The sequence below is a fragment of the Arvicanthis niloticus genome, chromosome 29 (genome assembly GCF_011762505.2).
Source record: "Arvicanthis niloticus isolate mArvNil1 chromosome 29, mArvNil1.pat.X, whole genome shotgun sequence".
In the NCBI taxonomy this organism is placed as follows: Eukaryota; Metazoa; Chordata; class Mammalia; order Rodentia; family Muridae; genus Arvicanthis; species Arvicanthis niloticus.
In genome coordinates, this window is record NC_133437.1 from 25,572,616 (window position 1) to 25,600,568 (window position 27,953).

At 51.7% G+C, this 27,953-nt stretch overlaps 2 protein-coding genes across 4 annotated transcripts in view; both read left to right on the forward strand.

Moving 5' to 3' along the window:
- Nucleotides 1-11,890, forward strand: part of Strn4 (striatin 4) — a 25,214-nt gene extending 13,324 nt beyond the window's left edge. The window contains exons 7-18 of one of the 2 annotated variants that reach the window (XM_076927359.1): nt 1,794-1,953; nt 2,495-2,608; nt 2,935-3,050; nt 4,531-4,706; nt 4,784-4,831; nt 5,504-5,625; nt 8,555-8,725; nt 8,815-8,955; nt 9,233-9,331; nt 9,531-9,617; nt 10,705-10,936; nt 11,168-11,890. In XM_076927359.1, the coding sequence (XP_076783474.1) occupies nt 1,794-1,953; nt 2,495-2,608; nt 2,935-3,050; nt 4,531-4,706; nt 4,784-4,831; nt 5,504-5,625; nt 8,555-8,725; nt 8,815-8,955; nt 9,233-9,331; nt 9,531-9,617; nt 10,705-10,874 (1,404 nt within the window). In that variant the 3' untranslated portion in view covers nt 10,875-10,936; nt 11,168-11,890. The remainder of the gene's footprint in view (nt 1-1,793; nt 1,954-2,494; nt 2,609-2,934; nt 3,051-4,530; nt 4,707-4,783; nt 4,832-5,503; nt 5,626-8,554; nt 8,726-8,814; nt 8,956-9,232; nt 9,332-9,530; nt 9,618-10,704; nt 10,937-11,167) is intronic. The other variant, XM_076927360.1, reaches the window with a different exon arrangement.
- Nucleotides 11,891-14,043: 2,153 nt separating this feature from the next.
- The window catches only part of Prkd2 (protein kinase D2), a 28,171-nt gene continuing 14,261 nt past the window's right edge, over nt 14,044-27,953 (forward strand). Inside the window, exons 1-11 of one of the 2 annotated variants that reach the window (XM_076927367.1) lie at nt 14,044-14,180; nt 14,628-15,009; nt 17,160-17,298; nt 18,278-18,409; nt 19,290-19,444; nt 19,537-19,762; nt 21,078-21,155; nt 21,233-21,386; nt 24,019-24,136; nt 24,643-24,720; nt 26,431-26,689. In XM_076927367.1, coding sequence (XP_076783482.1) covers nt 14,770-15,009; nt 17,160-17,298; nt 18,278-18,409; nt 19,290-19,444; nt 19,537-19,762; nt 21,078-21,155; nt 21,233-21,386; nt 24,019-24,136; nt 24,643-24,720; nt 26,431-26,689 — 1,579 coding nt within the window. In that variant the 5' untranslated portion in view covers nt 14,044-14,180; nt 14,628-14,769. The other variant, XM_076927368.1, reaches the window with a different exon arrangement.

Here is a 27,953-nt window from a genome sequence, read left to right on the forward strand (position 1 = left end):
GAGGCAAAAGGATAAAGGGCTCTTTGAGTGTGTGGTCTGGCTTCCTGGGTCAGATGCTGGAATCCTCGGCTCCTCCCAACCCCTACTCAGGACTGTTTTTTCGTGTGTGTGTGTGTGTGTGTGTGTGTGTGTGTGTGTGTAAGGGGGGGATATGGATATGTGTGTATGGTGTGTTTTTTGTGTGTGTTCGTGTGTGAGCTACTTCATCTGGAGGCCAGAGGTCTGCTTCCTCAAGATCTATCTGTCCTGCGGTTTCTTGTTTTGTTTGTTTGTTTTCATTTTGGGTGTTTTAGTTTTTGAATGTATGTATGTGTTAGTCAGGGTTCTCTAGAGAAAGAGAACTGGTTGAATAAATCTATAGGTAGGTAGGTAGGTAGGTAGGTAGGTAGGTAGGTAGATAGATAGATAGATAGATTAATAGATTACAGGCTGTGTTCCAGATTGTCCAGCAATGACTGTCTCCCAATGAAAGGTCCTAGACTCTAGTAGTTTTTCGGTCCACAAGACTTGATGTCTCAGTATATGGTCTTCAGTATATGCTGAAGTCAGTATATGTTTCAGCTGGTCTTCAGTATATATCGGACTCCTGAAGAAGTAGGCTCTTCTGAAGTCTGAAGAAATAGGCTTGCTAATGATGCAAACGGGCAGAGAGCAAGCTTCCTTCTTTCATGTCCTTTTTTTATAAACTGTCAGCAGGTGTGGCCCAGATTTAAAGGTGTATCTTTCCACCTCAGAATATCTGGATTAAAAGTGGGTCTTCCCACCTCAAAAGATTTAATTAAAGACAATTCTTCACAGGTGTGTCCGGCTGTTTGCGTTTTAGTTAATTTCAGTTGTAGTCAAGTTGACCAATGGTAGCTGTCATAGTGTATTTATTGTGGTTTTGACACAGAGTTTCTCTATGTAGTCCTGGATTATCCTGGAGCTTGATATATAGACCAAGATGGCCTGAAGCTTAGAGATAGCCTCCTGCCTCTTTCTCCTGAGTGTTGTGATTAAAGGCTTACACCACCATACCCAGTTTACCTTGTCTTCTTGAGACAGACCTGGGCTTGCTGATAAGCCTCCAGTCTGGCTTCCTGGAGCACTAGTTCAGGCAAGGGCCTTCACACCCGTCTTGTCCCTGACTAGTGTATATTGTTGAGGCCTGTCATGTTCACTATACTTGTCCCCATGCCCCAGGGGCTCACTTGTGTGGACACCTAGATCCTGTTCCACCCTGGGGAGTCAGTTGTGCTGTGGGGTGCCACTGTCCAAGCACTGTTGGTGCTGCCCAAGGTTTGGGTCCAGTTTGAATCTGAGGACCTGGGGCAGTTGGCTTTATTCTTCTCAGCTTGTTCCCACACACATAAGATGGGAGAAGAGGTGTAATTCGAGTGACTGTTCACAGGGCTGTGGGGCGGAGTGAAGCCCTGTCTGAAAGCTCCTTCCATGAGTCACTGATTCGTGCTCATCATACTCAAACACACTGCCTGGAGACAAGGGTGTTATCGCTGTTAGGTTTATGCCCAGAATGGAGATACAGGCTTCTGTTCATCTGCCTGCAGTTGTGTGTCTCTGTATACCCCTAGGGGTTGTACCATATGATTTCCTGAGAGCCATGTGCTGGGGAGGGCCTCAGCGTTGTGAGGAGAGATGTGTGAGTGTCCAGTGCTGGAGGTAGAGGAGGGCCCACCATATAGTGTCTAGATCTAGGCTTTGGGAAATGAGCTGATGGATCCCCTTTTCCTGGGAACCAGGTGGGTTTGATTTCCGGGCTCCAACCCCTATCCCCACTTCTTCTCTTGTCCCAGCTCCCATCCAAGGCCCTAGTGCCTGAAATGGAGGATGAGGATGAAGAAGATGACTCAGAAGATGCCATCAATGAGTTTGATTTCCTGGGCTCAGGAGAGGATGGAGAGGGGTCTCCAGATCCTCGACGCTGTGCTTCAGAAGGGAATCCCCATGAGCTGGGTGAGTTGAGGACTGACTGAGAAGCCTGGCTAGGCTAGGGCAGGATCTGACCCTGCATGCTTCAGCTGCTTCCTGTCCAGGCTCTGCCCGGACGGATATACTTCCCGGGGTGGGTCAAGGATAGCTCAAGCTCCAAGTCAGAGCCAGGCCCTTACTCTTCCCTGGAAAGTCCCTGCAAGCTGTATTCAAGCAGCTCTGCCAGAAGTAAAGCTCCGGTCCTTACAGCAGGTGACCAGTGCCTGTAGTTCAAACAGAGGGCAGGATGAAAACTGATGGTGAAGGAGGGGGATGGGCTGTGTCTTCCTGTCTTGTGACTCCTGGCCAGAAGGGCCTCGGGGTCCACTGCATCTAGGGCAGGGCCAGGATTTGCCTGCTACCTCTCACTGGGACCCTGCCAGTCTGTCTTCTCAGTCTGTCCCTTCCTGGGGTCAGGGCTTTACAGCTTCCCCTGTTGCAGGAAAGGCAGTGGCAGTGAGGGGGCCTTCCCTGAGAGAGTGGGTAGAATTGGTGGTCAGTTCTTGCTCATCCCTCTTCCATGCAGAAAGCCGTCGGGTCAAACTCCAGGGAATTCTTGCTGACCTCCGGGATGTGGATGGGCTGCCCCCGAAAGTGACTGTCCCACCTCCTGGCACACCCCAGCCCCGGCCTCATGAAGGTAATCTTCAGCCCCACACTCCAGTCCCTTGGGGTCCATGACAGAGGGAAGCTGCAGAGCTAAACCTGGGGCTTCTGTGTCCTCAGAGGTAAGGCCCAGCCTCCAGTCTGCAGCCTCCCTGTCCCAAAAGGTCGTCTGTCTGTCTGTCTCCCTCTCTTTTTGTCTGTCCTCCCTTGTCTGTCTGTCTGTCCCTGTCTTCCTTTCCAGCTTCGATTCTTGATCCTGTCTTCCTGCCTTTCTTCCTTGCTCCTCATCCTCTCTGCCTCTCTCTGCCTCTTTCTCTTTCCCTGGCCCTGTCTGCCCCACCCACCCCTCCCCCCTACCAGGTTCCTTTGGCTTCTCCTCAGACGTCTTCATCATGGACACTATCGGGGGCGGGGAGGTGAGCCTGGGGGACTTGGCAGATCTCACCGTCACCAATGACAACGACCTCAGCTGTGATGTAAGTTGTTGGGGTGCCCCATCAGTCCTTGGCTCAGCTTTGACCATGTGCCAGCCTGGGTTCTGTCCTTTCCTGTGAGGACTGTGAGAGGTCATTCCACAGCCTCAGTGGGCAGCTCCAGCACACCGTGCCTTACTAGAGGGTGCCTGGGGAAGACCTCACCAAGGTGCAAGGTCTTCACTCCATGCCCTCCCTCTTTGGGAGATGATTGGCAGCCATGATCCCCCCACTCAGGGCACTCTGTTTTGAGTGGAACAGCTGGGCTGGGATGAAGAGCTTCGTGATTGGCATTCTGTGCCATGGACCTTGGATGGGTCATTGGGACTTTCTGGGGTGGGTTCGAATGCATTTTTTCCTGGGCAGAAGATCAGGTTACTGACCCCAGTGAGGTTAGGGACATGTGGAGAATGTAGAAGAGAGGCTGGGCAGGATCTACCTGGGATTGTAGTGCAGGGTTCCTCAACCTGCCCCACAGAGGTTATGTAAAGGCCCTGAGCCAGGAGACAGCAAGGGGTGGCCCTTCAGAGATAGGGGAATGCACTTGAGCACAAATCTAGTTCCTAAGAATCATGGTGGAAATTCCAGCTGAGCACAGGTGACTGGGGTCTGAGGGTGCTGAGGCTTCTCTGACAGCTCATGGTGTCTCCCAAACCTGGCCTTCCACTCAGAGTGAGCAGCTTCACTTTGCAGGATACATGCTTTCAAAGCATCCTTCCAGGGTCTGAGGGCTCTATTCCCCAGACTCCTGTGTCCCAGAACTTGTTTCCCAAGTCATAGTCAAGGGTTACTCCATAGTCAAGGGTTGTTTCCTGTGACTGTGTAGCTTTGGAACCTATCTCTGACTTACCCCCAATCCCAGCCTCCTCAGAGAGGCCAGGACCAACTGTCATTCCACTGCTCTGCAGCCTCATGTGGCTTCCCATTACTCTGGGGCTCTATTTAGGACAAAAGAAATTGCTGCTTTCTAGATGGGACCCACTGTTCTGCCTGCCATTGACCTTTCTGGCTTCCTCTTGTGTGGCATGCTTCTGAGTTTTGTGTATCCCAGCCTTGCTGTCTCCTGGCTCAGGGCCTTTACATACTTGCCTTGTTTCTAAACTTCCCCTTCCCCTTCCCTGGTTCTGGTTAAAACCTACATATTTGTCAGGACTTTATGAGAGCCTCTTGGTCCCTGCACAGGAGGCTAGGGTGCCTTGGTGTCCCTTCCTCATACTTAAGAGTTTCTGGTTCTGTGTGTTTAGGAATGATCTGCTTCTCTTTCCTAGGGGCCTCTGAACTGTGAGGCCCCAAAGAGTCAGGTTTCCCTGGCCCTTCCAGAGCCTCCCTTGCCTTCTGAGTATGTGTGAAGGGCTCTTCTGAGGCACACAGAAAGAAATGTCAGGCTGGGGCCAGTCAGTTCCAGTCTAAATGGGGTGGTTGTCAGTGTCTACATGAATGCTGGGACATCTAAGAGGACACTGAGGCAGCTCCCCATCCCCAGCTGTCTGACAGCAAAGATGCTTTCAAGAAGACATGGAACCCCAAGTTTACCCTCCGCTCACACTACGATGGCATCCGCTCCCTGGCCTTCCACCACAGCCAGTCAGCACTGCTTACTGCCTCTGAGGATGGCACTCTCAAACTGTGGAACCTGCAGAAGGCAGTTACGGCCAAGAAGTAAGGGTGCTACCCTGGAGGGTGTGGGGCCTTAGGACCTGGGGTCCTAGTGACGGGATTTCCTCTGTTTCCTACAGAAATGCTGCACTGGATGTGGAGCCAATTCATGCTTTCCGTGCTCACAGGTAGGGAGATATCTGAGCCTGATCTAAGCCCTGTGACCCAGCAGCATAGACTAGGCTGCTTCCTGCTGCCCTGGAGACCTGGAGCAGTCAAGACTCTCCTTCCCAGACCCTCCATACAGTGGAGCCTTGGACACACCCCTTACTCAGGGGCCATGTTGATTCCCATTGTGGTTTCACTGGGGCCCCCAGAGCAAAGATGCCAAATTTCCCATGGCATCCTTAAAATATACCTAGGACAGGAGATTGACTGATGGGAGGGCTCACTGGGTAAAGGTACCTGCTACTAAGCTTGACAACCTAAGCTTGATCCCCAGGACTCATGTGGTAGGAGGAGAGAACCAACTCCAGAAAGTTGTCCTCTGACCTCCACGTGTGCATTGTGATATATGACAATAAATAAATTTAAATGATGTTTAAAAATAGCTAGATGAGCCAGGGATAGTGGCACATACCTTGAAGCCCAATACTTGGGAGGCAGAGGCAGGCAGGCAGATCTCTGAGTTCAAGGCCAGCCTGGTCTACAGAGCAAGTTCCAGGACAGCCAGGGCTACATAGAGAAACCCTTGAAAAAACAAAAACAAACTAAAAGCTAGGAGAAATCCTCAAGCTCTTATGAGCAAGGAAGGCTTGAGCCTTACTTGCCTTGCATCACCTCACCCTTGCACCCTCCAGGGGCCCTGTGCTGGCAGTCACCATGGGCAGCAACAGCGAGTACTGTTACAGTGGTGGGGCTGATGCCAGGATCCACAGCTGGAAGATTCCTGACCTCAACATGGACCCATATGATGGCTATGGTAGGACAGACCCTGCCACTCCCACCTCCTGTCACAGCTCTGGGAAGTAGCGCTGTAGGGCTCCTAGTCGTGAGTTATTAGCATTACTAGGTGGGGCAGAGGGAGATAAGGCAGGAGCCATGTTGGTGAGAGGAAAGTTGGGCTGCATTTGAGGGTCAGTGTGAGCTGGCTTTTGGGGAAGCAGAGGCTAACCTGAGTTAGGGCCAGAATGGGCTTGGTCAGCTTGGTAGAGTATGATGGGGACCAGCTAAGGTCTTATTGTGGGTCAGGGGTTTGTTGGAAACAGGAGATGAGCTGAGAGGCATTGATGGCACCATACGTGGCAGGGAATTTAGGCTTTGTCCTTTAGCCCTTTCAGAGTTAAGTGGGGGAGCTGGAGCTGGGGATCAGTAAGCCCTGGGTCCCATCCATCCCAATCCCGCAGGAGCCACGTGAGCTGGACGGGCCAGAATTCTAAGGTCATTGTGGGTTACATAGGGAGTTAGAGGCCAGTCTGGACTACATGATCATATCTCAAAAACAAACAAACAAACAAAACAAGACATAAATCTTTAATCCCAGCACTCGGGGAAGAAGCAAGCAAAGCTCTGAGTTCAAGGCTAGCCTGATCTACACAGCAAGTTCTAGGCCAGCTAGAGCTTCATAGTGTCTCATTTAAAAAAAAAAAAAATGCTGGTTCGTCTTGTAATGGAGCAGTAATGACAAGAGGGATAACCACAATCACAAGTTCAAGACTAGCTTGATTATGTTTTGGGTTTCAGGCCTGCCATGCCATATACCAATCAAGCTAAAATGATAGTCACAATGCCCAGGAGTCTTGAGGCAGGAGGATCAGCCTGACCAGGTCAGCCTGGTCTACATAGCAAGGTCTTATCTCAAAATAACACACTACATAGGAACCACACACACACACACACACACACACACACAAGTAAAAGTGCTGGGCAGCAGCCAGACATAATGGTACACACCTTTAATCCCAGCACTTGGCAGAGGATTTAATCCCAGAGGCAAGCAGATTTCTGAGTTTGAGACCAGCCAGGTCTACAGAGTGAGTATCAGAGTTGCCAGGACTACACAGAGCGACCTTGTCTGGGGGGAAAAAAACCTGGATAGATGATCGGGCAAGTGGTCAGGTGATGGGCTGAAACAAGGTCTTACTCCATCTTAAGGCCAGTTTTTAAGTCTGTTTTAAAGAAGTCTTGTATCTGGCAATGGTAGCACACACCTGGAATCGAGGCCAGCAGCTTGGTCTACAAAGTGCGGTGTAGGACAGAGTAACCTGGTCTTGAAAAACCAAGCAAACAAACAAGTCTTTTACTAGGAGAAATAGACATGAAGCCCCATCTCTCACCAAGATGCTATTTGCACTGGATTCCTGCTGAGGAAGGGAAATCAGTTGTCTCTGAGCCAGTGCCACTGGGTCCATCAATGACACTCCAGGGCAGGCCTCATGCCCAGGAGTGGTTGGACAACACAGAATAGACTCCATGTTGTTGGGGTAAATTTTATGTTTGTTTATTTTTTGGCTTTTTTAAAAATAATCTTGTGCTTTAGTCCTAGTCTTGTAGAGAGAGAGAGTGTGTGAAGCTGGTTGGGCAGGTGAGGAGGCGGACACTGGGAAGAGCTGGGGACGGAAAGAGGATGATCACAATATATTTTAAGAAAAGTACATTTTTTTAAATGTCTTATAGGCTGCATGTAGTCATGTACACCTTTAATTCCAGCACTTGAGGCAGAGACAGGCAGAGCTCACTGAGCCAGCCTGGTCTACATGGTGAGTTCTTGGCCAGCTGGGGCTACACAGTGGGATTCTTTCTCAAAGGGGGGAAAAAAAGAAAGAGAAGAAATGTCTTTTAATAGACTTTAACTCTGCTTAAGTAAAAAAAGTTTTTTATTTTGTTTTGTTTCTTATTTGGTTTACTTTGGTTTTTTGAGACAGGCGAAGACAGGGTTTCTCTCTGTAGCACTGCCTGTCGAGACAGGGTTTCTCTGTGTAGCCCTGGCTGTCCTGGAACTCACTTGATAGACCAGGCTGGCCTCAAACTCAGAAATCCACCTGCCTCTGCCTCCCAAGTGCTGGGATTAAAGGCGTGCGCCACCACCGCCCAGCCTGATTGTTAAAATTAAAGGTGTGTGCCACCACCATTGCTGACCATAAGAAAAAAAAAATTAAAAAATTTTTAAGTAGTTAATTTTTTTTTATGTGAAGAAATACCCAGAAACCCAGAGTTCCCCTTCCACTCAGTGCCCTTGCCTAGCTTCTTGCTTGGTGAACTCTTTTTACATGTATTTGTGTGTTAGAGATGGTCATGAGCCACTGTCTGGGTGCTGGGAACCAAGCCTGACATAAAAGCAAAAGCTCTTAGCCACTGAGCCATTTCTCCAACCCCACCCCCACCCCTTTATTTAAAAAGATAGGATCTCACTATGTTGTCCTAACCATCCTGGAAATCTTTATATAGACCAGGTTGGCCATAAACTCACAGAGATCCTCCTGTGTCTGCCTCCTGAGTGCTGCTTTACTCTTGAACATGGCCTTGTGCTAAATGTGTTGTGGCAGAATACAGAGTTGTACTTACTGTCAAATTAATAGTCATCTGGGAAGGCCAGGCCTCAGTCCTAAGTGGACTGCGGTACTTCAGGTGTCAGCTGGACTTGACCCAAACCATATGGAGTCAACAGCTAGAGAGACCACAGAAGGTCCTTTGAGCAGCAGAGGCTGAGCTAAAAGGGAGCTTACTTGGTCTTCAGAGGCAGCCTTTCCCTCATGCTCCACTGGTGCCCTGAGCTGCTGACCTAAGCTCTTGAGCTGCTCCTGAACCTAGGAGCTTGTGGGCAGCCACCCAGGTCCCAGCAGAGCTGCAGCCCTTGGGCCATTCGGTATAGCTGGTGTCCCTGACTGTCTATTTTCTCCTGGCCTGCCCAGACCCAAGTGTGCTGAGCCACGTCCTGGAAGGCCATGGGGATGCTGTGTGGGGTCTGGCCTTCAGTCCCACCTCCCAGCGCCTAGCATCCTGTTCCGCTGATGGCACCGTCCGCATCTGGGATCCCAGCAGCAGTGGGTCAAGCTGCCTCTGTACCTTCCCCATGGCTGGAGGTGAGTTATGACCCCAGTGTCTCACAAGCAGGATACACAGGGCAGGACTGGCCCTCTGAGTAGCTTTCTCTCCTCCCCTGTGCTCTTAGAACATGGGATTCCCACCTCAGTGGCCTTCACCAGCACCGAACCTGCCCATGTTGTGGCCTCCTTTCGTTCTGGTGACACTGTTCTTTATGACTTGGAAGCTGGCAGCGCCCTTCTCACATTGGAGTCCCGAGGGAGCAGCGGTAAGGGCCCTTGGCCAGGCAAGCCAATAAGATAGGGGTTGAATGCCCATAGGACCTCAGTTCCTCCTATGGTTCTGGGGACCTAGCCATCAGTGAGATGAGAATGTTACCCATATGCCACAAGCAGGAAGGAAACAAGGCTCAGTGGTAGCCAGCTAGCTTGATACAGAGGACTGGGTAGCATGTCCCCAATTGCAGAAGTGGCCTGCCCCTTCTGCCTCTGTCCAGTCCTGTTTCCCCCCTCAGTCCTCTCCCCCTCTTCCCACTGACCCTCCAGGCCCAACACAGATCAACCAGGTGGTGAGTCACCCAAACCAGCCTCTCACCATCACTGCGCACGATGATAGGGGCATCCGGTTCCTGGACAATCGGACAGGTGAGGCCCAGCCTTAATTGTTCCTTCATTGCGATTTTTGGGGTGCGGGTGGTATGGGACAAGGGCAGAGCACATTCAGACTACCAAATCCTGGTGTGTACCTTATAGGCTCTCAGTCTCCCCTCTCCTAGTACATTAGCTTCCCAGATAAGACAAGTCGTTGTGGGGGACTCCCAGCCATTCTCTGTCCTCCCTCCAGGTAAATCTGTGCATTCCATGGTGGCCCACCTGGATGCAGTCACCTGCCTAGCTGTGGACCCAAATGGCGTCTTCTTGATGTCAGGAAGTAAGTTGGGTATCTCTTGCTGCTCCCTCCCCTGGAGGGTTGGGGCAAAGAGGAGGAGCTCCAGCCATGACAGGCAACTCCACTCTTGAATGTGCTAGAAGTTCCTGCCTCAGCCCCATTGACTGTCCTTAGGAGCCCTGCCTTGGGTTGGGGGTGGTGGAGTTGTTCTTGTGTTGCAGGCATGCAGTGATGGGATCAGAGTTTGAGTACTTGATCTGTCTCTGTTTTCAGATACAGGCTCAGCTGCATCTACTCTAGAATGGGTGGATAGGTCCCTCAAACCAGTGTCAGCTGCAATGAGTGTGTGTACATGTGCTTGTAGGTGTGCAGGCAGTGGTAGTGGAGGCTGTGGGGAGGCTTAGGGTGAATCACAGCTTGCTCAGCCTGATGATGCCATGTACTGCTGGCTGAGCAGCCACACCCCAGGTCTCCTTATTCCCTGCCAAATGGTATTAGACCCACTCCTGACACCATCTTAAGATCTGAGGCTCTGCTTTCTGGGCTGAGTCCATGGAGCTGGGCTGACTTGAGGAGCAGAGCCTCAGGCCAGTCAGGCCCTCGAGTGCCCAGCAAAGGCCCTAGCCTAGGCTGCTGTGCTGGTGTCACTTCCACCCTCAATTCCCTGCAGCCATCTTCCTCATTGGCTCCTGCTCCAGGCCCTTGTTGGCCATCTCTCTACCTGGAAGGCTTCCCTCCTTAAGCCATGTTGTTTAGCGCATTACCTGGAGCTAGTGTCTGCTGTTTTTTTTTTTTTCCTTGTTGTACTAGGGATAGAACCCAGGACCTTGGGTTGGCCAGGCCAGTACACAGCTGCTAAGCCACGCCCTACCACTTCGAGCCGTTCTTGCTCAGTCTCCCTGCAGGCCAAGCTGCCTGTTGTGTGTAGCATTCCTCCCAGACTCCTTACATATACTTGTTGGTTAGCAGAATGGTGGACAGGATGGGGCCAGAAAGGCTAGCTTTAGGGCAGAGTGGGAGGAAGAGAGCTGAGCTGCTTCTGCCCCCAAGGACTTTACATGAGGCCAGGTAAAGGGTTCAAACCCCAGGTCTGGGCTGAAACAACCTCCTCTGCTCCATACCTGTGCAGGCCATGACTGTTCTCTGCGTTTATGGAGCCTAGACAACAAGACATGTGTGCAGGAGATCACGGCCCACCGCAAGAAGCATGAGGAGGCCATCCATGCAGTGGCCTGCCATCCCAGCAAGGCACTTATTGCCAGTGCTGGTGCTGATGCCCTAGCCAAGGTCTTCGTATGATCCCACCTGGCCTCGCCCTGGCTGCACAGTGGCAGGGAGCGGGGCCAGGCAGTGGGGCTGAGGTAAGGACCAGGGCCATTTGTGTTCTAGATAGGAATGCAGACACCCAGTGTCCTTGCCCCAGAAGACACCCTTATATTGACCCACCCCCATGATCCACTTGCTTGTCAGTTTGAGTTGTGCCAAAGCCCACAGTCCTGTGAGAATAACTGAGGCTTCCCTGAGAAGTCAGGAAGCATGGGGGCTAGAATGGGTCACTATCCTAACCAACTGCCTTCCCTTTGTCTCTACAGGCAGCCCCCAGCCTCCCTTTAGAGGCTCTGAGTTTTGGCCTCTTTGATCTTCCTGGAGCCTGGTGGTGCTAATGGCCCTTCCCTGGGAATCACCCCTCAAGGATGGCCTCTAGGGTTCTGCTCATGCCCCATGCCCAACTCCTGACATAGCTGTTGTTCTGAGTTTGACAGAGCCCAGGCTGAGTGTCCTTTGGGATCTGATTTTATCCAAGATGAAAGAAGGTGCCAGGCTCCACCCTAGAGTGCCACCCTCCCTCATCCATTGGATGAAGGGCTGTACAGAGAGGGATGTCCTGGGGCCCTCCTCTGTGGGCCCCAGGGTGTCCTTTTAGACCTCAGTCCCTTCCTCTTGCTTTCCAACACTAACCAAGCCTCTGGGGCCTGGCCTTCCTGGGGAGGGTCTCTACTCCTCCAGGGCATTGTTGTCTCCACAGGCCCTCCTTGAGATGTAGAGGGTGGAGTGGGCCCTGTGCCCCTAGCTCACTGTATATCTGTATAAAGGAATGGGATTTTAATGGCTCCCACCCCGTGTTATCACTGTGTGATAGTCTGTCGGTCTCCTCCTTGCTCCACACTTTGGCCTCTATTTATTTCACTCTTTATTTGGGTCCCACCTTATGCCCTTGGTTCCCCTTTCAGGTTCCTGTTTATAAGCCCCTTCCTTTTTGCCCCAACTTGTATGTGAAAAAAAAAATGTCTCAATAAACCCTTTGGAGTAAGATAGCTTCTCCGGCCGTCTGTCAAGGGGATAGTGGACAGTAGGGGAAGGCCACTCCCTCTGCCTTGGTTGAGTGGAGTCTGGGGAGAGGGACATATGGTGGATTGGGGTTTGTTTTAGAATAGGGTTGGGGAACGTGGTGACATATCAGTGGAAGGGCAGAAGTGGGAGCACATGCGGAACCTCCTTGAGCCTCTCCTCTGTCCTCAGCATGTACTCCCCTTGGGCAGTGAGTGAGTGAGCAGTGCTGGGATGTAGCAATGCACAGTTTAGTTGAAGACCTCTTGCGGGCTGGGCGGTGGTGGCGCACACCTTGCAGAGGCAGGAGGATTTCTGAGTTCGAGACCAGCCTGGTCTACATCTCAAAAAACCAAAAAAAAAAAAAAAAAAAAAAGACCTCTTGCCTGCTCAGGGGCCCGAAGAACAACAATCCCTTTCCTGCCCCATGCCCACTCTTGGACTGACAGACAACAGAAAGGTAGGCCCACCAGTGACCCAGGCAGAGGACAGGATGTGCAGGTGCCTATCCCTCAGGGCAGTGCAGAGCTCCCTCCCCTTCCCCATATTTAATGTCAACTTTTGGGGGTTAGGTCTTCATTCACTCACTGTCTTCATAGACATAGTGGGGTAGGACTGGGCGTCCCATACTACAGAGCAAGAGAGTGGAGGGTCTGCAAGGGCTCTCTGGTGATATTCCAAACAGCAGGCACAGCATGCCCCTCAACCTCCACCTTCTAGCCCTGCCACAAAGGTCAAGGGGTTAAAAGGGCTGTGAGTCCCAGAAACAGGCCATCGAACATGCTGGGGACATGCCTATCTAGGGAAGGCACATGTAGGCATGTGATTTTTAGGGGACACTCATCCGCCAGGCTGTGAGCTCCACGTGGCCTCCTTGCCTCCCCCCAGCCTTCTGAGCTCTTTGCAGCTTCCCCAGGTGGTAGTTTGGGTTTTCACTCCAGCCTCAGACTTCCTTCCCCAGCCCCTGGCCCCCGGATGTGGTGACAGCCAGCACTGTACCTACCTCAGCTGCCCCCAGCAGCACTGAACCAGTAAGGGGGGCTCTTGTGGACAAGTCGCTGCTCTCTAAAGCTCCAGTATCCTGGACGTGAAAATAATTGGTAGCCACTGCCTGACTATTGGGTAGAAGTCAGAACTGCTCCTGATGATGAGTTAGGGTTGACTACACAGGCCTGGCTCACAGGCTCTCAGTGGATGTTAGTTTTTTAGATTTCCTGTTATTGCACTACTATTTATTTATTTCGGAGAAGGGTGGAGGTCAGGACAGCCCACAGTCAAACAGCCAAAGAGCTGGTTCTTTGATTATGTGAGTCTACAGGACTTAACTCAGGCCAGTGAGCAAGGCTTCAAGTACCTTCACCCGCTGAGCCATCTCACCAGCCACATGTTGGATGATTCGGTTAACACACCCACCCAGACGCCCCTGAGTGATTTTTGTGCTTTCCCTTTTCTCTGCAAAAATTAAAGGCAGCCACATCAACTCAACTTCAGCAGTGTCCAGGCACCACCTGTATTCCAGAAATGGAATACAGCCTCATTACGGAAAAACTAAAGCTCACAGGGGAGAAGCCCATACCTCAAGTTACACAGCCAGAAAGATGTAGGCACTTGGTCTCTCCGGAGGTCTATCAAGTGGTGGTGTCCTTTGGCATGCCACCTTGGTTGGGGGGATAGGCTTCGTACCCTCAGCTCACTGGAGACAAACCTGAGACTAAGCTCTCCTGTGCATCCTGAGGCCTCGACTACTTCCCGTGTGTGTGTGTGTATGTGTGTGTGTGTGTGTGTGTGTGTGTGTGTGTGTGTGTGTGTGTGTGTGTGTGTGTGTTGGGGGAGGTGGATAAGAGCAAAAACTGTAAAGCCACCGGACTTGACACCGATTTCCGACCCTTTTCCTGCGGTGGGCGCCGGATGCGTACCAGCCTGACAGCTCACTCCTTCAACGACTAAGCGCCTGCCCCTCCCGCGTGCCGCGGTGGACTGCGGCAAAAAGTCAACTTTTCAGGCTGGACTGTGCAGAGGAAGCGCTGACCCTTCCGCCCTCCTACCCCCAGCCACCAAATTCCCCCCAAATCCCTGGTGCAGGGTCCCGCCTTCCCCTTCCGTCTCAGTAAGGCCCGCCCTGTGATGTCACGGTGCCCTGCGTTGATTGGCCAGCTACGCCATCGCTCCTGAGACTTCCTTCTGGGCCGCCGCCGCCGACTTAAACTTTGAAGGGGGAAAAAATAGAGCTACCCGCGCTGTGCGACCCTCCCTTGTCCCCGACCCGCCCCGCCTTCGGTAACGCTCCCTCCTCCGCTGCCCCCGATCTAACTTTCCTCCAACTTTCGCGACCTGTGAGAGTTTCTTCTTTCAGCTCTGGCCCTGGAAACCCCTCTCCTCATCCCTGAGCCAGTCGGGTCCCTACGATCCACTAGATCCCTGGCCAGACTCCTGTTTTCTACCCCCAAGGCAGAGCATCCTCAGGCCTGCTCTGAGTTTGGTCCTGCCGTCAAACTCACTGGATCCTGGGATTCCCCCTGCTTCGCTCTCAACCTTTCTCCAGGGGCCTTGGACCGCAGTGTCTTTTGAATCCAGGGACCTTGCCCGACTTTATTTTCTGGTTTCTTGCAACTTTCCAGTCTTTGGATACCTTGCCCCAAACCACTGTTTTTCTTTCTGAGCTCTGCTCTCTTGACTCCCGGCCCGGCGTGTGACCCACTGGAGTCCTTTTCTCTCATTGCCCAGGATCCCGCCATCCTCGAGTCTCTCAACCTGACAGATTTGTCTCTCAAATGCCTGCGTTCTTACCACTACCGCACGAGAGCTCTCGGATCTAGGTCCCAGGTTCCTCGGTGAGCTCTGGGCGGCAGGTCCGGGTCTGGCCCCCATGGCCGCCGCCCCCTCCCATCCCGCCGGACTCCCCTGCTCTCCGGGGCCCGGGTCTCCTCCGCCCCCCGGTGGCTTGGATCTCCAGTCGCCGCCACCTCTGCTGCCTCAGATCCCGGCTCCAGGCTCGGGGGTCTCCTTCCACATCCAGATCGGATTGACCCGAGAGTTCGTGCTGTTGCCGGCCGCCTCAGAGTTGGCTCACGTGAAGCAACTAGCCTGTTCTATTGTGGACCAGAAGGTGAGGGCGCGGGGCCGCTGGTGATAAAGGGAGGAGGCTTCAGAGGTGGCCTGAGGTTGTTGGGAGAGGGAGAGAGGGGCCTAGGTGACAGACGAGGAGGGGCACTATACCCTAGTCGTGTCCTCACTCCACCACCGGTTTGAAAGAGGCCCGGATAGGGGTGGGGTGCCCCAGAGGCCTCCCCAAATTGCGTGTCACTGCTTGTTGTTTTCTGCAACGGGCAGGGAGGAAGGGAGGGGCCTACCAGGTGTGGAGTAGGGAGGAAGGGGCAAGTGGGAGCAGCTGATCAGGAAGACCTCTTTCAATGGGCCCATCCTGGGCCTCCAGTCTTTGGAAACAGTAGAAATTGAAGCCATGCTGGCCATGGTGATCGGGTGACATGTGTGGGTGTGGGTGTATGGACAAGCTGCCAGGGGCAAGCAAGGTCTCGCGGTGCAATCCCTATCCTTTCCCGGGCCTGAGATGGGGTGTGAAGGAGCAAGGCACTCCTGTGTACCTCCTTGGCACTCCCCAAAATCCCGCAGAGCAGACTCCTTCTTCTCTTCTAATCAATCCCCCTCCTGCTGCTCTTAGAGTTGGATATTCAGGTTCCTCCTCTGAAGTACCATGGTCAGAAGGAAGCAAGTAAGACTAGATGCCCAAATCCTAGGAAGGCTACAATTTACAACCCAGCTGGCAGAACACTTGCCTAGGAAGCAAAAGCCCCCTGGGGTTCATCCCCTAACCTCAGGGGGTAGGGAGGATGCTTTTTCAGTAGTCAAGTGCCTGGCGGTGAACATGTGAGAAGTTCTGCGTACTGGGTAGTTGAATATTGAAACATTTTCGTATTAACTAAAGCATTCAAATATTAGAGTCTTCAGTTTACCATGTTGCCACATCATCAGGATCCTAGATGACACTGATAATACGACAGTTGCAGGTGGAGCCCAGAATGTATAATCTTATAATGGGAGCACATTGGGATCCCCAAACATCCAGATTTAGGTTTTTCTCATGCTTCTGGAAATGGATCCTTCGCCTTTGGGGAAGCAGCAGGAACAGGGCCATCTCCCTGGGTTTTGTTTGTTTGGTTTTTTTTTCCCCATCGGATAAAACTAGTTTAGAAAAAGATTTCCCAGTTCTTGTGCTTCTGTAATCCCAGCTCCCAGCACTGAGAAGGCAGAGGCAGGAGGATCAGGAGTTTTAAGTCAACCTAGGTTACATATCCAAACCCTGTCTCAAGGGAAAAAAAAAAAAAAAAAAAAGAAGAATCTAGATCAAGCCACCATCAGGGGCGAGGCAGTACTGATCTCTATAGACCATCAAGGGAGGCTGTGCCCACCAGCTCTCCGAGTCTAGCCCAGCCCCCTTCCACTTCTAAGTAAGCCCAGCCCGCCTGTAGGAAGCGGGCCTGGGGCTCTTGTACTCCACGGGTGCGTGGAGTGAAATTCTTTGTATTACGGTTCAGATCTCCAGCCTCCCCCCCTCGGGCTCAACCTAGTTTGTTTTCTGCTCTTCTGGGGGCTTAGGTGCTGTTTGGTCTCCTTGCCTGCCTTCCTTCCCTGTGCCCCACCTGGGCAGTTTCACTTTCTGTTCGGCGCTGTGTCATTTCCTGCCCTCTTCCAAGCTGGCACCCAGACACCTGGGTCTTTGGAGACTTGAACGAGGGAGTTCGCCTTACCTCCAGCTATCTTAAGCACTCCCCCAAAAGTCCCCCCACACCCCCTCCCTTCTTGTTTCATTCTGCCCCAATGCTGGGCTAAGAGCCAGGTAACAGGGACAATAGATTCAGGAAGGAAGCTGGGGTGGAGATGTGGCCGAAAGAGGAGGGGGTGATCACTCAGTGTCCTGCCAGCTCTGGAAAATTCGAAATGTCCACTCTGCTCCTGGAGCCTCTAACCCTCCTTTGCCCCTCAGCCCCTCCCCTGCCAGCCCCGCGCCGCCGCCAGACTCAGGCCAGAGCCCGGCTCCCTAGCACACCTGGGGCTCAGGCATCCTGATGGCTCTAGCTGGGGTTGGGAGGGGACAGGCAGGAAGCGGTGGGCTGCAGGGTCTCAGTTTCCGGGGGAAACAGCCAGTCCTGCCCCTAGAGGGTTCCAGTAGGCTGCAGCTGCTGCAGCCTGTATTGAGTTTTTCTGTTGCCACCCCACCCCTCTTCTCCTGCCCCTCAGTTCCCAGAGTGTGGCTTCTACGGCCTGTATGACAAGATCCTGCTCTTCAAACATGACCCAACATCGGCCAACCTCCTGCAGCTGGTGCGATCAGTTGCAGATATCCAGGAGGGCGACCTGGTGGAGGTGGTTCTGTCAGGTGAGAAGCTGCCGTCAACCCGGGGGCGGGGCCTCGGTCCCGGGGGCGAGCCTCTGGGAGAGGTGGCAGAGGGTGGGTATGATGGGGCTTGCCTGTGATCCCAGCATTCCTGAGGCACAGGTTTAAGACTAGCTTGGGCTAAAGAGTGAAACATTTGGGCTGGACAACTGGTTCAGCGGTTAAAAACACTTGTTGCTGTTTCAAGGCACTGGGGTTCAATTCTCAGCACAGGCACAGCAGCTCACAAATTGTAACTCCTGTCCCAAGGCATCTGACTCTCTCTTCTGACCTCCATAGGCACAGACATATAAGCCAGCAAACTACCATATGCATAAAAAAAAAAAATCAGTGTATCTTAAAAAGAGGAGGAGGAGAGGCTTACCAAGAGATGTACCTCATAGAAATCTTGGGAAAAGTAGCTAATTTATCTATTTATTTGTTTGAGATAAGATCTTACTGTGTAGCTGGGCAGTGGTGGCGCATGCCTTTAATCCCAGTACTTGGGAGGCAGAGGCAGGTGGATTTCTGAGTTTGAGGCCAGCCTGGTCTACAGAGTGAGTTCCAGGACAGCCAGGACTACACAGAGAAACCCTGTCTCGAAAAACAAAAAACAAAAAACAAAACAACAACAACAAAAAAACCAAACAAACAAACAAAAAAGATCTTACTGTGTAGCTGTGGATGACCTGGAACTCACAGAGATCCTCCTGCCTCTGACTCTGGACTACCGAGATTACGGATGTAGAGCATCACACGCAGCTAGGTAGCCCTCTCCCTTTGTGGTACTCAGTACACTTCACGTGCTAGGCAAACACTGTACCTATGGGAGGTCTATACGGTCAGCCACCACAACTGTTTTACAGTGTGTGTGTGTGTTTCAAGACAGAGTTTCTCTGTGCAGCCCCGGCTAACTATAGGCCAGGCACCTACCCACCCACCCTCTTGGCTCAAGTGTATTCACCCTCCTTGCTGACCACAGCCTCGGCCACCTTTGAGGATTTCCAGATTCGTCCGCATGCTCTCACTGTGCACTCGTACCGCGCACCCGCCTTCTGCGACCACTGCGGGGAGATGCTCTTCGGTCTCGTGCGCCAGGGCCTCAAGTGCGATGGTGAGAGCCAAGGGACTGGGCGGAGCCTGGGAGGTTGGAGCATGGTAGGCAAAGTTAGCAAAGGCTGGGGCTGGGTTAATGTCAAGGAGTGCAGCTTAGAAGTAAGTGGCATTAGCTCTGTGAGAGAACTTGGGAGGAGGTTGGGGTTCAGGTCTGTGGGCGGAGCCCTGGGCATGGAGCTGATAGGCTAACTTAGGACTCCAGACAAAGTCTGGGAAATAGGGAGAGGCTCTGGAGTGGGTGCAGAGCCTAGGAGGTGATCCTTGGTATTAGTAAGGTTAAGGGCTCCTGGGCAGAGTAGGGGAGGAGTCAGAGTTCAGGTATGGGGATATAGCTTAGACAGATAGGACTCTTATGGTGGAGATGTATTTATTTTTGTTTGTTTATTTTTATGCTATATGCATGGATGTTTTGCCTGAATGTTTGTCTGTTGGACCACAAATGTTGCATGAAGTTGGCTCCATGTTAATCAGGGATGAAGCAAAGAAACAGAACAGGAGAGAAATAGCAACGAGTTATCTGAAGGAATTGGCCAGGCAGCCTGGTGGGGATCTCAAGCGCAAGCTGCCTGGCCACAGGCAGAATTCTACCATCTGGGAATCATCTGGGAATCTCGTCTCTTTAAAGCTTCCAGTTTAGTGAAAAATCAGGCCCAATTATCAACCAGGCTAGAATCATCGAGATACAGACTCAAATCCAGTGCACAGATTTCCTGCAGCGGCAACAGCAAATCTTGGGGTGTTCCAACCACTTTTGCTGACGGCGACAGGACATGTGTGCATGAAGCCAGGGAGCTGTTTAAGACCGGTGGGGGTAGCATAGGGGACACACCTAAGAGTGGGTGCAGACTTTGGCTCTGATGGTCTTGTGCCCTCTATAGGCTGCGGGTTGAATTACCATAAACGCTGTGCCTTCAGTATCCCGAACAACTGCAGTGGTGCTCGAAAGCGCCGCCTGTCATCCACATCTCTGGCCAGTGGCCATTCTGTGCGCCTCGGCAGCTCCGAGTCCCTACCCTGCACCGCCGAAGAGCTGGTGAGGGGCTGGAGAGTGGGGAGGGTTGAAGACTGAGGGCTGATAGCACCAGGCAGGTGCTAATACACTGATCTGTTCCTTCTGCTGGGTAGAGCCGTAGCACCACCGACCTCCTTCCTCGCCGACCACCCTCGTCGTCGTCCTCCTCCTCTTCCTCTTCCTTCTACACAGGCCGACCCATTGAGCTGGACAAGATGCTGATGTCCAAGGTCAAGGTGCCACACACCTTCCTTATCCATAGCTATACTCGGCCCACCGTTTGCCAGGCTTGCAAGAAACTGCTCAAGGGTCTGTTCCGCCAGGGCCTGCAGTGTAAAGGTTAGTGGGACCCACTGGGAAGACTATGGGTCTGAAACTCCCCCCAGAGGAACGCAGGATCTCCAACCCATGGACTGAGTCCCAGCCATTCTTGAAGTCTTTAGAGTTCTGGAACTCTAGACCCTTGGAAATCTAGATCTGTAGGACAGAATAGAATTCTCACTATAAAAGCCAAGAATCTGACTTAGGAGTGTAAGAGTCAAGACTTCTGGAATTGTCTGAAGTTATACACCCATAATCCCACCCTGCTTTTGAGATGCTGAGGCAGGGGGATCAGGAATTTAAGACTAGCCTCAGCTATATAGTTTGAGGCCAGCCTGAATTACGTGAAATGTTCTGAAAGGGCTGGAGATGTAGCTCACTGGGTGGTGTGCCAACCTAGCATAGCAGAGGCCCCAGGTTCCCATTCCAGTACTCACCTTGAGCCCTATAATGGTGCACAAGCCTGTAATCTCATCACTTTAGCCTGGGAGTTAAGTCACCTTCTGCCCTACCCTGTCCCTGGCCAAGCTGGGCTAAGGGAGACCTTCAAAAGAACAACAGTAATATCTGGAGGAGAGAGGAGAGGTAAAAAAGGCCCCTAAGCATCATAATCTGAGTTCGATCCTCAGGCCCCGTGTGGTAGAAGGAAAGAGTCAGTTTCCACAAGTTTGCCTCTGATGTCTTCATGCACGGTATGGCACGTATGTGCATGCATGCTCTCACACACACATGTGCATGTGTGTGCACGTGCACACACACAAGTACATATAACTAAAAATAAAAAAAGCTTGAGCTGGAGAGATAGCTCAGTGGTTAAGAGCACTGACTACTCTTCCAGAGGTCCTGAATTTAATTCCCAGCAACCACATGGTGGCTCACAACCATCTGTAATGGGATCTGATGCCTTCTTCTGGTGTGTCTGAAGACAGCTACAGTAGATTCATATACATAAAAAAAAAAAAAAAATCTTTAAAAACAAAAGTTTGACCTGGTGGCCCATGCCTGTAAAAGTAGCACTTGGGACCTGGAGAGTGGAGGGTCATCCTTGGCTACATAGATTCTGGGCCAGTCTGAACTACCTGAGACCCTGTGTCAAACAACAAACAAAGCAAATGAGCTAGCCTTGTGGTTCTTACCCATGGGGCCGCGTCCTCAATGTGCATGGAGTGCACATTTAATCCTAGCACTATTGAGGCTGAGGCAGGAGGATTGCCAGGCATTAGCTGCTGGCCAGTCTAGGCTCCGTAGTGGGGCCCAGTCTCATATGCACATATTCTTTCATGCACATAGTAACTCTCCTTTCCTGCCCATCCCTTTATCCCCGTCCCTTCAGACTGCAAGTTTAACTGTCACAAGCGCTGTGCTACCCGTGTCCCTAACGACTGCCTTGGGGAGGCGCTCATCAATGGAGGTGAGGTAATTAACATCTAAGAGGGACAGGGTGGGACCGGCTGGATGGAGGCCCTTCTGATGCCCCTGTTCCTGCAGATGTGCCAATGGAGGAAGCCGCTGATTACAGTGAAGCTGATAAGAGCTCCCTCTCCGATGAGTTGGAGGACTCTGGTGTCATCCCAGGCTCCCACTCAGAGAATGCGCTCCATGCCAGCGAGGAAGAGGAAGGCGAGGGACGAAAGGCCCAGAGGTACCCAGGGGCCCTTCAGGAGGCTGCAAGCCTGTGCCTCCCCATTTTTAAGCTGGGCTGATATCAGTGTATGATCGTAAATGTTCTAGATTCCTGAGCCCCAACTTTTTCTCTTGGGGTCCTCTCTCTCTTGCTTCTCTTTTGTTTGTTTGTTTGTTTGTTTGTTTTTTTAAAAAATGTTATGTGAGCCGAGCAGGCTTTTAATCCTACTTGGGAGGCAGAAGCAGATGGATCTCTGAGTTCAAGGACAGCCTGGTCTATAGAGTGAGTTCCAGGACAGCCAGGGCTATACAGAGAGACCCTGGGCTTTTTGTGTAGTGGGTGATGTATGGATGTTTTGTGTGTATATATTCATCTGTGCATTGCATGTGTGCAGTTTCCATGGAGACCATAAGAGGGTACCAGGTACCTTGGAACTGGACCTACAGACAGTTGTGAGCCTCCGTGCAGGTGACGGGAACCAAACCCAGGTTCTCTGGAAGAACAGTCCATGCTTTTACCACTGAGCCGTCTCTTCATTGCTGTGTTTGTTTTTTTTTTTTTTTTTCTTTTCTTTCGAAAGCTTAGTTTCATATGACCTACACTGTCCTCAACCTGAGTTTGAACTTCTGATCCTCTTGCCTCTACCTCCCAGTGACTGAGATTAGAAGGTTGAATCACTCACCATGCCCAGTTTATGTGGTGCTGGGTCAAACTCCATTCATGCCAGGCAAGCATAGCGCTCTTTTAGGCTTTTTCAAGACCGAGTTTCAAGTAGCCCAGGCTGTCCTTAAACTCTTGCATGTGTCTCTATCTCACAAGTGCTATGACTACAGGTGTGCCAGCATAGCTCGTAAATGGCCGACTTAAAATTGAATTCTTCCTCAATCATTAAGAAGGTCTTGTTTGCTTCCTTTCTTCTTAAAGTTCAAGGGTGATTTACCAGTGTTTGAAAGAAAAACAACACAGACAAACTGTGCATCCCAGCTGCTGCCGTGGGGGGTTGGGAGAGAAGAGAGGGTGCCATGCCAGTTTGAGCAAGGCTCCAAGAAAGGTGGCTGGTTCGGAGACAGAGGTGAACATGCAGCTATGTGGTCAAAGGGGAGCTTGGCCTTCCCAGCTGTTAAGTCCCTGAGCCCCACAGTTGCTGGATTAGATGCTACTTAGCACTTACTACAGGTCTGTAAGCCAGGCTCTGTGCCAAAGTCCTTGGAGAGTTGGAGACTGAGGTACAAAGTAACCGGCTATGGGCCTGATGTCATAATGATATAGTATTGGGGTTGGAACCCAGGGCCTTTTGTGTGGTAGACACGTGCTCACCTCCAGGCCAGAGCCCAAGCCTAAGCCTGTAGGTAGCTTCACAACCTGGCCCCTTCCAGAGTCCTCTTCCTGCTGGGGAAGAGGCTCAGTTGGTACAGTGTTTGCCTAGGCAGCAGGAAGTCCTGGCTGACCCCAGCACTGTATAAACTGAGTGATGCAGAGCCCGCCTGCAGTCAAGTACTCAGAAGGCAGGGCAGGAAAATCAGTACTGGCTGGGATACATGAGACTGTCTCAGAAAGCAAAGCCAGGGGCTAGAGAGATAGCTGCTTTTCCGGAGAACCTGGGTGCAGATCCCGGCACCCTCATGGCCAAGGGATCTGACATCCTCTCTGGCTCTTTTCAGGCACCGTGCTGTACAAGCAAAACACTCAGACACATAATATAAAGTAAATAAGTTTTTGTTTTTTTTTTTATATTTTTTTGAGACAGGCTTTTTCTATGCAGCCCAGGCTATCCTGGAACTTGCTCTGTAGTCCAGGCTGGCCTCAAACTCAGAGATTCACCTTCCAAGTAGTGGGACTAAAAGCATGCACTGCTATGCCCAACTAAAATAAACAAATCTTTTCTTAAGATTTTATTGATTGATTGATTGATTGATTGATTGCATATGAGTACACTGTCCCTGTCTTCAAACACACCAGAAGAGGGCACCAGATCCCATTACAAATGGTTGTGAGCCACCATGTGGTTGCTGGGAATTGAACTCAGGACCTCTGGACGATCAGTCAGTGCTCTTAACCGCTGAGCCATCTCTCCACCTCATAAACAAATCGAAAAGAAGCACAGCCAGGTTATCAAGATGGCTGTGAAGGTAAAGGTGTTTCCTGAGAAGGCATGCTAACCTGAGTCTGATCCCTACAGCCACATGAAGGTGGATGGAGAGAACTGACTTCCTCCACCTCCATAGTCTACAGCTGGTACAGAACACCACCACCACCACCACCACCACCACCACCACCATCACCACCACCACCACCACCACCACCACCACCACCACCACCACCACCACCACCACCATCACCACCCCACACCAATAATAAGTAAAACAAATCCTTAAAGGGAAAGCGGGCTGGAGAGAGTAGTTAAGAGCACTTAAACTCTTGCAGAGGACTTGGTTCAAATCCCAGCACCCATCTCAGGAGGCTTATATGACCTGTAACCATAGCTCCTACATTTTAATTAAAAAGCAAGAGTCTTCTTTGCTATGCAAGTCTGTAAACTCAGTGGGGAAAGAAGCAGCATTCTCACATGACTGCTTAAAGACATTCTTGTAGCCCCAGGCAGGACATCAGTTTTGCATGTGACTTATAACATCTCACCCATTCCCTGCAGCTCGCTGGGATACATCCCCCTGATGCGTGTGGTACAGTCTGTGAGACACACAACCCGGAAATCTAGCACCACCCTGCGGGAGGGCTGGGTGGTTCATTACAGTAACAAGGACACACTGGTGAGTTTGGGGGATGCATGTGTAGACAGCCAGGGCTTCTCAGGATGGGTGATGACAAGTGGGCAGGGTGGGCTGGAAGAACTTGAGTTGGCCTGGACCCATAAGTCTGGGTGGGCGTGGCCAGAATTATGGGTGGGCCGGGAAAGTGGGCAGGTGAGGCCAGTTGGGTGTGACTACATTTAAAGGTTTGCTGAAAAGGCTTGAGCAGATGGAATACTCAGTGGCCAGATGGGCAGGATCTAGGAAGGCAGGGATAGAGAGGGGGAAGGCCAGGAAAGTTCAGGTATCTTAGGTGGAGGAGCTGGGTTTCTGTAGGCAGTGCTAGAATAGAGGGTGTGTTAAGAGGAAGGGGACTGGGCGGGATGTACAGCCCGTCGGGTTGAGGGCGGGGTGGCTCGTGGGTGAGGCCAAGAAGAACCACAGCCAGCTAGGGAAGGAGCTAGGCTGGGTTTGCTCTTGCAAACCACCTGGCTGTCAAGCTCACCCTGTTTCTATCTTTCTGACAGAGGAAGAGGCACTACTGGCGCCTAGACTGTAAATGCATTACCCTCTTCCAGAACAACACGACCAACAGATACTACAAGGTGGGCCTATGTCCCCTCTCTCCTCCCCCTGTCTCAATGGCCACCCCAAATCCTTACAACTCCCACAATCTCCCACCCACCCCACCGTTTCCCTGCTTCTAGTTGTGCGGCCAGTACCACCCACTTGGTTCCACCTCCGTGCTTTCCTGTCAGGGGAGCAGGCAGGTGCCTTAGCCTCTCTGCACCCCTTTATCTCACCTGTAAAAAAAAAAAAAAAAAAAAGCCTCAAAAAAAAGTTCTGCCCTAAGGCCGGTGTGAAAACTCAGAAAGCATCCATAGAAAGCAATGATCTCAGGGCCTGACATGTACGAGGCTCCTGATGATGTAGCTGCACTGGCCTGGAACTCAGATCTGCTGGCCTCTGACTCCTGAGTGCTGGGATTAAAGACACTACCATCATGCCCAGCCAGCCTGTTATTACTTTCAAGTTATTTGGTGGCCTATAGCTTGTCTTTTCTGCAGCTTCCCCCGTGGGGCAGTGTCTTACCCTCACTGTCCCTGGTTCTTGATGGAAGTCTCTGTAGTGTGACTTTGCTCCTCTCTGGAGCCCAGGAGTCCTTACTAAAAACTCTAGAGTCAGCCGGACATGATTACGTGTATCTGTGATCAAGGCTGGCCTGGGCTACATGAGCCCTGTCTCCAAAGTAAAATACACACATACATAAAGTCATCAGAGCTCCAGTGACTCCATTGATCTAGGAAATAGAGATCAGGTTCCCCAGCCTCCACCATGTCTTCCTTGACATGCCCAGGCCTGCTTCTTTCTTACCTTTCCATAACTCTGTCTCACCATAGAGCTTGTTGCATAAGTCACTGTTTCAAACCCAGGGCCCAACTTAGGCCTGAAAAGCACTCTACCACTGAGCCACACCCCCAGCCCCTCATTGGGGGATTCTAGGCAGGGGCTCTACCACTGAGTCATGCCCCCAGCCCCTCACTGGGGGATTCTAGGCAGGGGCTCTACCACTGAGCCACGCCCCCAGCCCCTCACTGGGGGATTCTAGGCAGGGGCTCTACCACTGAGTCACGCCCCCAGCCCCTCACTGGCGGATTCTAGGCAGGGGCTCTATCTCCACCCCTCTTTCTACTTTTTATTTTTGAAGGAGGGTCTCACCAAGTTGCTTAGGCCAGCCTTGAACTTGTGATCCTTCTGCTGCAGCTTTCCCTGTGAATAGGACTGTAGCTTTCCTCTCTTTCCTCTTTTCTCAGTACTTTGCCTGCCCTGCAGTCCCTGCACTTTCTCTTCTACAGCTTCCTTCGTGTCTACTGTTTTGATCTAATTTTGTCTCATGGACTTTCCACACAGAGCCATAAACTTGCACCTCCTCGTTCCAAACCTTTCCGTGGTTCCCTAGATAGAGCCCTTATACAAAATCCAGCCTTCTCTTTGTGGCCCGATGTCCTTGTGTAGACTCATGTCCTTCATTTATACGTCAAACATTTATCAAGTGCCTGTAGTATGCCAGACACTGTCCCATGTGATGGGCACAGCAAGCTATCCTCAGGGCCTTCTCACATGCTGTTCCATGCTCTCCTTGCCAGCTGATGCTCTAATGGTTAGCATGGGTACTTCTGGGAGGCCTTTCCCCACCTCTCTATGTAGACCAGATCTGTCCTTACTGACTCTGGCTCTAATGCGGCCCTGAGAACAGGGGAGCTGCAGGGATGGCCCAATAGGTTTGTCTACACTGACAGTTCATCCCTTGCCAGGAAATCCCACTGTCTGAAATCCTCGCAGTGGAGCCGGCTCAGAACTTCAGCCTCGTACCTCCGGGCACCAACCCACACTGCTTCGAGATCATCACGGCCAATGTTACCTACTTTGTGGGCGAGACACCTGGCGGGGCCCCGGGAGGGCCGAGTGGGCAGGGAACAGAGGCCGTTCGGGGTTGGGAGACAGCCATCCGCCAAGCACTGATGCCTGTTATCCTCCAAGATGCACCCAGTGCCCCAGGCCACACACCACACAGTAAGTCCCCACCTGGGATGCTAGAGGTGGCACTAGAGACTCATGGGCATCCTGGGTAATGAACAAGCCTGGAGGAAAGCAGGCTGTGGGCTGGGCTTGGGCCTGGGTTGGAGTCTTTATGAAACTCCTGACCTTGGGCATATTATCTCTGAGCCTAGCCTCTGAGATGTTCTAAATGCCTGTTCTGTGCCAGTCAGTAGGGCAGGATTGGGACGAAGAAGCTGGGAAGGTGGGGCACCTTACTGGAGAAAGTAAATCTCTGGCACAGTGTGGACCAAAGAGAGGAGGCAGGAGAGAGCCTTCTGGGCATGAGCACCAGAGGGAGGCCATATGTCAGGAACACACAACACACTGGAGTGGGTTGAAGCCTCAGATAGATGAGGCTTACATCAGCCTACATGTCTTAGAGGGCCCTGAGCGTCCTCCCAAGGGTACTGGAGAGCTATGGCAGAGAAGAGTGTAGAGGAGGGACAGAGTCAGGGTTGGATTCTTTTTTTTTTTTTAGATTTATTTATTCACTTTATGCATATGAGTACACTGTAGCTGTCTTCAGACACATCAGAAGAGGGCATTGGATCCCATTACAGATGGTTGTGAGTCACCATGTGGTTGCTGAGAATTGAACTCAGGACCTCTGGAAGAGCAGTCAGTGCTCAGCCTCAGGGTTGTATTTAATAAGACCCCTCTGGCTTTGTTGAAGTAAGACGTTCATACAGAAAAGGACAGAATTGAGCCAGGCATAGCAACACACACTGCTCATTCCAGCAATCTCAAGGTGGAGGCAGGGGGATTGCTATGAGTTTAGCCTGAGCTGCACAATGATTTCAAAGCCAGACTGAGCTAGACAGCAAGACTCTGGAAAAGAAGAGAGAGTCAGAGAGGGAGGAAGAGGAAAGAAGGGAAGAGAGAAAGGGGCTGGAGAGATGGCTCAGTGGTAAGAGCGCTTGCCACTCCTGCAAAGGGTGAGTTCAGTTCCCAGCATCCTCTGCCCTCTCCCGGCCTCTCTGTGGACAGCTGTACTTGTAAGCATTGTGCATAAAAGTAAAACCAAAGGAGGGGGAAAGGGCAGGGCTGGAGCTAGGAGACAGAGAGGCATCTGGGTTAAGCTGTAGGTGAAGGTTGGGGAACAGTAGTCTAGATGGGAGTGCAGGAAGCTGGGGGTGGGAGAGGAAGAGAGGCATTGGAGTGGCCGAAAAGACAGGACTTTGTAAGTGCTTCAGTCGGATTTGTAATGTCACGGGCTAGGTTTGGGGGAAGCTGCTGA